This window comes from Eulemur rufifrons, chromosome 19 (genome assembly GCF_041146395.1).
Source record: "Eulemur rufifrons isolate Redbay chromosome 19, OSU_ERuf_1, whole genome shotgun sequence".
Classification (NCBI taxonomy): Eukaryota; Metazoa; Chordata; class Mammalia; order Primates; family Lemuridae; genus Eulemur; species Eulemur rufifrons.
Genome location: NC_091001.1, coordinates 97,085,033 through 97,095,824, shown reverse-complemented (window position 1 = coordinate 97,095,824; position 10,792 = coordinate 97,085,033). Strand labels below are relative to the sequence as shown.

Sequence of the window (10,792 nt, the reverse complement as noted above, 5' to 3'; positions counted from 1 at the left end):
CTTTTGCTCTTTTTTGAAAAACAAGATTCTCTATAAAAAATATTTTTAGCCATTGAAATTATTCTGCTAGTTGTTACTCTTAGTGATGTATTTTGCAATCCTAACTGGCTGAAGAATTTTTCATAAGGTTGAACTACAAAGTACCTATTTGCACCAAGAATTTAAATGAATTCATAGAGGTCTGTAAAATTTTGCATGAAGTTAGTACCAAAAAAACTTTCCATTGCAGATCATGCTCTGTTATTTCTTAATATTCTGCAGAAGGATTATGGAAATCAGAAAAATTCTAGGACCTTAAAACCTTTCTCATTTTGTTCCTTTTACATAAATGAAGTAGTATATGGCCATCCTTAATGTTAATAATGAAGGTGTTGGAAACTGAGTCCCGAGGCCTAAGCATCATAAGACAGGGCTAAATTTCACCAAGTCATTCATGAGGAATGAATGGAAGCACTTCATAAAGAATCTGCTGTAATTGCTCATCTGCATGATACAGTTGAATGAAGTGACCAATCGAGTATTTAGTAACAGTGATAAAAACTGGCATCAGCTTTTATCCAGGGCCACGTACTCAGCTGTCATGTTAATTTGTGCTAACGCTGCCATGCATGATCATGTTTGAGTCCGTTAAGCATGATGAAGGCCTTCCTTAAGCTAAAGGATTTAAGTCCAGAAGAACTCTGCGTTGGAGTTCTCTGGTCCCAGGGGCTAATTCAAAGGCCAGAGGAAAATCTCACAAGAAATCACAGATCTCAGTTCAGAAAAGAAAGCATTTTCGATATCATCAAGATGACAACTTATACTGTAAAACAATGGTCTGGCTTCCTGATGACAAGCACAATGCTGCCTAAGTACAGTCACACAGGTGAAGCTGCTTTGGCAGAGGTAAAAACCAGAAGACTGCAGTGGGCTTGGAGTATAAGAAAGTGGCTTTTCTTCTTAGGTGGTAAGGTAGATGCTGTACGCAATCAATATGGGATAGCTTTTTAAAATTCTCAGGACAGTAACATTTTATATACTTTAAAGCCCCAATTAGTGCAGTGTGGATGCAGCTAAAAATATGAGTAATGTTAACAAGAGTGATGATGTAATAAGCCAAGTAGTGAGGCTAGTTCTAGAAGGGCTGTAAGAAACGCCAGTCCTGATACTCCTTGTAGACTGAGGAGCAGACTAGGCCAGAGAATGTATTTTATAATCTGCAGTTTAAAAAGATTACTCTCCAGAAATTTGCAGCCCAGGCAAAAATTAAAGATTCCTCCCGACACAGGCCCTGAGATCTTCCCCCACCACCATCCAAAGGATCCACACTTGTCTCTGGTCAACCAGGCCCAGGTCAAGGCTTGGAAGGCAAGATGGAGGAGGCAGTGGCCAGAAGCCAGGGATTCAAAAGAGAGAAATGATGGCAGATGTGGGGTGTAAAAAGATGAGAGGGTAAGAGAAGATTGGGGAGAAAAGAGGAAGTAACACTGGTGAAGAAGCAATGAGAGGTCAGACTTCTCAGCAGCAGCCCTGCCTTACCTGCCTGCCTGCGGCAGATGATGAGGGATAAGAAAAGGGATAAGCCTCCCACGGGGACTCTCCGAGTGCATCAGACTCGCCCTGAGCTAGGCTGGCCCTTCCTTCCAGGTGTGGCCTGCAAGTACTTCCATCCCAGGGCCTGATTCCTCATTGCCAGGGGCACAGCGCTGGCTCCTGCTGCCAGCAACCGTTTCTATGGCAAGGATGAGCGGCAGCCAGTGAACCCAGACTTTGTGGCTGCCACTGTCTTTCCTCTCTCAGGACTGGCTTGTCTCTCCCCCTGGTGGTTGGAGAGGGAGAACAGAGTGACTGTCATAAAAGAGAAACTCAATTCAGAATTGTATCGGCTGCTGAGATTCATTCATCGTAGATGATGGTTAAAATACCACCGAACGAACTCATTGTAAAAGGAGCAATTTGCTTACAAGGTCACACCAAACTTTCAGTGGTTCTGATGTTGTCTGCTTCATTTTTTGTTATTTCCTCCTCTGATGATGAATTTTTTAAAAAAGAAAAATGTGAAACGTTCCTCCTGTCCCTCCACCCTCCATCCAGAGACCGTGGGGACTTTCCCAAGTGAAATGCCTAAGGGATGCTATAATTACGAGCTTACAAATGAAAGAGAAAAAAATTCAGATGATCTGGAGATATGAAATTAAGCATAGTGTACAAGTGACTCTCGGTTCTCTTCCCTTCATACAGAGGCAAGTCATCTCAGCAAGATGTTCGTGAAACAGTAACAGACACCTGAATTACTGATTTACAAATGACAACACATGAGTGAAAGAGCAGTGAGCTTATGTGAAGGAAAACTCCACGTTGGCTATTTCACCTTTGGGGAGAGTCTGCTTGCACGCCAGTCCCACACTTCTTTCTTTTTCTCTGCTTTCTACTTGATGTTTTTCAGGAGGACTGTCCGGGCATTCACAACTGCTTTGAAGGCATCTTCACTTCCAGGCGCTACACATTTGTCAGGGTGAAGAAGCACAGCAAGTTTTCGATACGCTTTATTGACTTCATCCCTATGAAAAGAAGCCAAGTTCTCTGTTAGTAACAGGGTTAGGCCAACCCACGGCATGTGAGCTGTTTGGATACACCTACTGTCTCTCACAGTGAGCATATCCCAAATAATCATGACCCTTTCTCAAAGGCAGGACTAAAAGACATAAACAACAGACAAATAAGTCATATGTAACACACAAATAGAAAAAAATAACACAGTGCAAAGTAAGTACATAAATGCTAAGGAAACACTTAGCGGCCGGGCGCGGTGGCTCACGCCTGTAATCCTAGCTCTCTGGGAGGCCGAGGTGGGCGGATCGTTTGAGCTCAGGAGTTCGAGACCAGCCTGAGCAAGAGCGAGACCCCACCTCTAAAAATAGAAAGAAATTATGTGGACAGCTAAAAATATATATATAAAAAATTAGCCGGGCATGGTGGTGCATGCCTGTAGTCCCAGCTACTCGGGAGGCTGAGACAGGAGGATCGCTTGAGCCCAGGAGTTTGAGGTTGCTGTGAGCTAGGCTGACGCCACGGCACTCACTCTAGCCTGGGCAACAGAGTGAGACTCTGTCTCAAAAAAAAAAAAAAAAAAAAAAAAAAAACACTTAGCAAAAGAATGATCACATGAAAATAGGCAGTACTTGGCACCTCGCAGACACTCAGCAAATCTTTGCAGACCGAAGGAATAAGGAGTGGACGTGGCTCTGGGAGAGAACTGACGGTGGCCAGGAACAGTGCAGACCCAAAGCAAAACAGCCAAGACACCTGGGTTTGATAAACAATCACAATAATAGGTGTCTCATGACAAATGGGCGCTGGGAAAGCTGTTTCTCCAAGTTAGGAAACAGGTAGGAGGTTGTTACAATAACCCAGGCATGAGTACAAAATTTAGATTATGGTGTTTATGGAGGCAAACAAGGGAAGATAAAAGAGATAATATAAAGAAGGAAATGGCAGAAGTAGATGATGAGCGAGGTGTGGTGGTTCACATCTGTAATCCTAGCACTTTGGGAGGCTGAGGTGGGAGGATCCCTTATTGGCAGGAGTTTGAGACCAGCCTCAGCAACATAACAAGACCCCATCTCTAAAAAAAAAAAAAAATAGAAAATTAGCCGGACATGGTGACGTACACCTGTAGTCCCAGCTACTCAGGAGGCTGAGGCAGGAGGATTGCTTGAGCCCAGGAATTTGAGGTTGTAGTGAGCTATGATGATGCCACTGCACTCTAGCCTGGGTAACAGAGTGAGACCCTGTCTCAAAAGTAAAAAAAGCTGTAGATGGAGTTCCAGGGGCACCAGCAATCTGAGGTCCAAGGAAGATGGTGACACCACTGACCAAGCAAGGGACGCTGGAAAGGGGTAGCTGAGTTACAGTAAAATCACTGGGACCAAAGAAGAAACAGGAGAGGGATCAATATTTCCCAAGAGGAAAGGAGCAGTAACAAAGCTTCTCCAAACAGGCAGTTGCTGTAAACCAACAGTGCTCCAGGAGACAGCTGCAGGCTTCTGAGCTTCTCAAAGAGCAGGAACTGGCTGGGCAGGGGCCTGAGACTCCCCATCCCTGTCCCCCACTGGTCATCCGCAGGTATCAGGTCTCCTAGAGGGCTCTAAGTACCCAGTCACTCCCCTGGTCAGACTGAGCTCAGTCTCTACCAGATAGTTTTATGTCCCATTTTCCTTTTGTAATTCAGGGTGCCAGTTCTCCTATAAGCACAGATATGGTTCTTTGCGAAATGCCTTGGCCTTTCTCTTTTATTTTTTATCAGAAGGATTTCTAATTTGGCTCTCCAAAGTAGGGAGATGGTCTTTTGGTCTTGGATGTGATGGAAAGTTTTACGTATCAACTTGGAGAAAGTGAGGTCATAGGGTCATGTTAAAAGTTCTCCATGTCTTAGGCATACATTCTAGGGCCTTTTCTGCTTTTTGCTCTTAGAGGAGTCCTTCTAAATTTTCTTGTTTTAACCTTGAGTGTAGTTTTTCTACATATATAATTTTGACATTAGATAACAAGAATGACATTCTCCGTCTCTGAAGAAATTCAAATTGCCAGAATTCTTATTTCTCCCCAAGACCCTCTCTTCTTGAAGTGTGTGTAGCACCCTCTCTCCCCCATGACGGAGTCTTGGGCAAGGTTCCTCCGGCCACTCTGCTTCCTGAGGAAGCACATCCACATGGGGTTGGTGGTTATGCCTGGTCCTCTGCTCTAGGAGTACCTTTCAAGATGTCTAGCAGGAGAGTCTCTCAAGGAAAACTTTTGGAGAAACAAGATTGATTCAGTCTTTGTGTGTAAGAAATATATTAATTCTGTTAAAGATGAAGATTTTCTTAAAGTTCAAGAACCAGTAAACATAACATAAACAAATATCAAAACTCTCTGTAACTTAAGAAAAAAATGCATTAAGGTTTTCCCCAAATGGGCGCAATGCCATGTGAAATTAGTCTGATAGATCCAGAGGAACAAAGGGAAGAGAAGTACGTACATTTCCATATCAGTCAAGGATGTGGAAACTACGCAGGGCCCGTTAGCTCTGGTAGATTCCAATTAGCCAAGTGATTAAATAAGGAACCAAAAGTTTCCTTTTCCTCAATGAATATGGTTCTAAGTACATTAATAAGTAGATAAAGTAATAGTTTCTTAAGTTTAGAGCCAATATCCCTTGGAGATGGGCACAGAAGAATTTATTATAGAATTAGACTATGGAGGTCTTAAAAGACATTTAAATGATACCAATAAACTGTGTGCTCTCCACATGAGGTCCTCTGAATTCCTTCATGTGGTTTAAAGCACCTTCAATAACACCTGGCAAGTTAAGGGTAACCAGTAACAGTCTCTTTTCCCTCCCTCTCTTTCCTTCTGCTATGAGATCAAAGTAGAGAAGAGATACTTAATGCTTTGGGTGCTGACAAGGCAATTTTAAGACATACTTTTCTCTTTTGTGAGAATCAAGGTGAAAAAGCAGGAAGGGAGGAGCACGGGGAGGGGAGCTAGTGTGCAAAGATCTTTACAGGTTACACTATGTGTAGTAACGGCAGTATTACACCGTTAAAGATTATGTAACCACACGGAATAATTATTTATTTTTGCGCATGCAACAAAGAATAGTGATTGTATTTTTTTCCTGAATAATTCTTTTGACTAAAATAATTAACATAAACATACACATAGATGAGGTTTTGAGGAAGATGGAGACAGAGACAGACTGACACACTGTTCCAGGGTCAAGAACCAATTCTACCACTCACTCCTGGGGTTCTTGGACGTGTTTACTCTCACTGAGTCCCAGTTTTCCCACCTGTGAAATGAAATGTTTGGGCAAGGTGATTGCTATCATTCTTTCCTCCTCTAAAATTCCATGATTTGTGAATGCTTTTGTTAGGTATTTTTAAGGTTATATTAGCTTCAAAGCTCTTGCTCAACACAGACAAAAGCAGAGCATACCATTTCATGAAGTGTTTATGCATATACACGACATAATTCCCTTACCCGGCAACTGTGTGCTCTCTTTTGTTTCTTTAATATTCAGTTAGTTCAATGAAGCAGAGTCATTAAGTAATCGAATATATTTCCACACATCTTCATATTTCGAGCCAATTAGAAGAAGATATATTGCACCTACAATTTGGGTGATCGAGTCCTTCTAGATGCTATAACTCAGCACTAAGTATCCTAGAGCATTGCTTACCTTGAGGCCCCAGGTTTGACACCCAGCATGTCCCAACTATCTTTACTATTTCGAATTCTGCGAATGGTGTCTGCTTGTTCTTTGGTGAAACTAGCACTGCTATTTGTGGTAGGACGTTTCCCGCCATTTTCACATAAATCAACTATGGATACATAAAAGGTCTGCAAGAAGAAAACACATTGCAGAGCAGAACTGACTTTGTGAAAATAGGAATTCCTTTTAAGCAACAACTTAAAGACTTTTAATATATTCCAATAAGTCTTAGAAGTCATGAATAAAGCAAATATGTACTTTGGAAGATTTTTGCTTTTTCTTTTATACTATTTAAATGTATATATTCACATATTTTAATATAGAAAAAGTAGAAGGAATAAAATTAAAATGGCTCATAATTCTACTCTCAGATAACCACATTTGAAGTTAAAAATTAATGGATGAACACTGTTAGAAAAATTCAAATAGTAAAGTGTAAAATGAAAACTGTCTCCCTACTATTCAAGTTCCTGTCCTTGAGGTAACCATTGTTAATATTTTTTTGAGTATCTTTCCAGAAAAATTTTCTATCAGTATACCAGTATATACATGGATCCATATTCTTTAAATATTTACAAATGAAACACATTGCTTAGCACCTTGCATTTTTTTCACACAATAATACATCTTAGAATCTCTCTATAGCTATGTATAGAGACCTTTTCATAATTTATTTAACCAACTCTCTATTCTTGGACAAGTCAGTTGTTTCTAGGTTTTTTTGCTACTACAAACAGTGCTTTAATGAAATTTTTTGTGTGGTGTATACATTTTTGCACCCCTGCAGGGATACTGCTTTAAGATAACTTCGTAAAAGAAGAACTGTTAAGAGTGTATGTGCATTTTAATTTTTGATTTTGACAACTGTTGTCCAAAAAGGCTTTACCAGCTTACATTCTCATCACCGCGGATGAGAGTGCCTATTTCCCCATACCTGCGTTAGCACTGGGCATTATCGTACATCTGAATTTTTGCCAATCGGATGTGTATCTCATAGTTTTGATTTGTATTTCTTAAATTATAAGTGAAAGTGAGTATCTTTTCATATGCTTATGGACTTTTTTCCTGCAAACTTCATATTTTTTTACCCACTTTTACTATTTTTTAAAGTGAAAGCTATTTTTTGGTCCTGCTCATGTTTCGCATTCTGTGTACTATTACTATTATTGAATAACTTTACCCAAAATATTAATTTACTATACTATAGCTGCTTTTAACTTGACATAGCTCCTTTTCTCTCAGTTTCTTTTTAAATCTCTTTCTCTTTTCAGATTCTTCTATAGTTCTTATTATCTTGTAAAATTTTTATCTTTCTTTTAGACTTCTCTTTCTTACCTCTAGTTATAGCTAATCATCTTGGTAACCTAACAAGAAGTGTTGATATCCAAGAAGGGATGGATGTCAAAGGAAAAGCCAATAGAGAATAAGACACAAGAAGTGTTAACTTGATTTGAGTCTATCATATAATATTGCTCTCTGTTAACAATGTCAATCAGACAAAACCAAGTTCCTTGTTGACATAAAGTGTCTACTAAGTAGATAGGAAACAAAGAAAACATTTATTAAATTGAACCAGCAGGAAAGCACTACTTCTAAGTGCTTACCTATAGAATAGTGTTATTATACTCTTCTTGTTAGCTTTTTTTTAAACAGACTAATTCATTCATTAGTTCTACCTCAGATGTATCTAAAGGGATAAAAGCCATAAAAGGGATCACAGTTCACAGGTGTACTGTGGTATGCCAGTGGTATGTATCAATAAGGTTTTCTTCTGACTTATGAGTTAACCTGAAATACAGGTACTCATAGATTTCGGAGGATACAAGTATTCATTCATCACACACATGGTTATAGAGGACAAGCTGTGGTGTGATATATAGAACACTAGGATCAAAGTCCAAAGCCTATTTAAATTTCATGTCTGAGTTCTGTGCATGACAGAGTAATGGATATTGGACTAGACCTCCTGCCATAAACTACCATCAAACTGGACAAATTTATGAGGCTACTATTTTCAGGCAGTGGACAACAGCAAGTGCAAAACTGCTCCCTGAGAGGTAAGCCCCAAAGTCATCTGGTTCTCTACCTGGAGTCCATTTCCTGACCATGTCACAGAGAGCTGGAATCTGAGCAGACACAAAGTCCCATTGAGCTAAAGAGGCAGAGATCAGAGTTTGAAACTGCTGAGGTGGCTAGAAGGTGCAGAACAGAGCACTGGAGAGAAGGGAGCTGTGTAGAATTAGGCCCCAAGTCCGCACAGGGGTTCCTCAAGAGTTCTGTAGCTAAGGCCTAGGCTACACATGCATGGGGTGAGATCACCTGAGGCTTACCAGGTAATATTAATAGCTGCTATGGTGTTGAGAACAGAACTAATACATTGATGTCTACTGGTGCTAAGGAAAGAGCTATCCTGGGGACACCAGGGTTTGGCCTTGCCAGAGTGAAGAGATTGCCATAACACCTCATTAATAGCCCTAGCATCTAGCTAAAGAACCAGAGAAAGATTGTGCCTCAGAAGTTATAGATTTACCCTAACAAAACCTAAATCAAGAGCTGATGAGATGTGTACGAAAGATAGAATTGGGAAGCTGAGTCCTGCCAAATGAGAAGGGCTTAGGAAACATTTTGGGCTTCCTTCAAATCCTTGCTATTAAAGCAAAAAACCAAGCCTACACAAGTTCACTGTAATCTGCCAATAATTGAACTGCCTCCTGAAACAAGAATCAACATTCTTCTGAGGAAGAAAAGAGAATTTAGAGTTTCCACAATATATATTAATATTATCTATAATGTCCAGTGTTCAATCAAAAATCACTACTCACACAAAGAAACAAGAAAATGTGATCTATGGTCAAGGAAAAAAGTAGTCAATAGACACTGAACCCAAGATGATTCAAATGTTGGACTTAGCAAAGACTTTAAAATATTTTAAAGATTTCAAAGTAGTAAAGGAAACTATATTCTTAATGAGTGAGCAGACAGAGAAATCTCAGAGAACTATACGAAAAAAACAAATGCAAATTCTAGAACTGAAAAGTACTGAATGGAAAAATTTACTCAGTGAGTTTAACAGCAGATTATCAGTGAACTTGAAATCAAATCAAGAGACTAGGCCGGGCGCGGTGGCTCACGCCTGTAATCCTAGCTCTCTGGGAGGCTGAGGTGGGCGGATCGTTTGAGCTCAGGAGTTCGAGACCAGCCTGAGCAAGAGCGAGACCCCATCTCTACTAAAAATAGAAAGAATTATATGGACAGCTAAAAATATATATAGAAAAAATTAGCCGGGCATGGTGGTGCATGCCTGTAGTCCCAGCTACTCGGGAGGCTGAGACAGGAGGATCGCTTGAGCCCAGGAGTTTGAGGTTGCTGTGAGCTAGGCTGACGCCACGGCACTCACTCTAGCCCGGGCAACAGAGTGAGACTCTGTCTCAAAAAAAAAAAAAAAAGAGACTATATAATTTGAAAAATGTAGAAAAAAATGGAAGAAAAATAAACATAGTCTCAGAGACTGTGGGACAAAATCAAATGGTCTAATATACATGTAATTGGAGCCCAAGAAGGAAAAGAGAGTGTGAATTTGGCCCCCCAAAATTTAAAGAAATAATCATAAAAAAGCTTCCCAAATTTGATGAAAAACACCTCCCTACCAACGTTAGAAACTCCAAAAATCCCAAATAGGATAAATATGAAGAGAACCACACTTTGGCACATCACAGTATAACTGCTAAAAACCAAAGATAAAGAGAAACTCCTAAAAGCAGCCAAGGGGTGGGGGGCAGGCACATTATGTACAGAAGAATATGAGTAAGAATAATTGCTAACATCTCTGGAGACACAAAGGCCAGAAGTGAATGGACTGACATCTTCAAAGTGCTGGAGGAAATTTAATCTTTAACAGTTATATCCCTTGGACAAGTCACTTTACTACTCTCAGATATTGTCATATATGAAATGAGAATAATACCTGCCACACATTGTGGTTACAAGTCTCAAATGAAATGAAACATGTAAACTTCTCCAGAATGGTAAAATACTATTCAAATGGTTAGGTATCATTATTGCACATATATACGTACAAGCTCACATAAGTCTCTGTACTCAAAAGAATAGAAAGCATGGCAAACCAACTTGACTTTATTTTATCTTGAAATAGAAACTATTTTTGCCCAATTCAGCCTGTCAGCCAAGAATGAAACCTGTCTTCTAGTAGGAGGAGTGACAGCTTGTGTGAAGGAAATGCAGCATAAAAGATTAAATACAATCCCACTCAATAATTAAGAACAACTCTTTATAGCATAGCTACATTATTTGAAATGCTAAAAATTCCCAAAATATCAGATATATTCATAAGAAGAAAAATACATTATTCATGTCACCACTTCCAAATGTATCCATAATTAAGAGTTGATTTTATAATTTATTGTCTTAAATAGCCTCCTTCCCTTAAAATTATTCAAGATTAGTAGGCTTTAGGAAGTGACCATCTATTCAGGCTACAATGTGAGCACATCCGTCTATTGCCTACTTCATTGGTGAGACCTTATTTTTATGTGTAAC

At 39.7% G+C, this 10,792-nt stretch overlaps 1 protein-coding gene across 1 annotated transcript in view; it reads right to left on the bottom strand.

Moving 5' to 3' along the window:
- Positions 1–269: 269 nt before the first annotated feature.
- Positions 270–10,792, bottom strand: part of DNAJC27 (DnaJ heat shock protein family (Hsp40) member C27) — a 34,228-nt gene continuing 23,705 nt past the window's right edge. Inside the window, exons 6-7 of the mRNA XM_069494375.1 lie at positions 6,203–6,363; positions 270–2,540 (exon numbers count right to left, since the gene is read on the bottom strand). Of these exons, the coding sequence (XP_069350476.1) occupies positions 2,408–2,540; positions 6,203–6,363 (294 nt within the window). The 3' untranslated portion in view covers positions 270–2,407. The remainder of the gene's footprint in view (positions 2,541–6,202; positions 6,364–10,792) is intronic.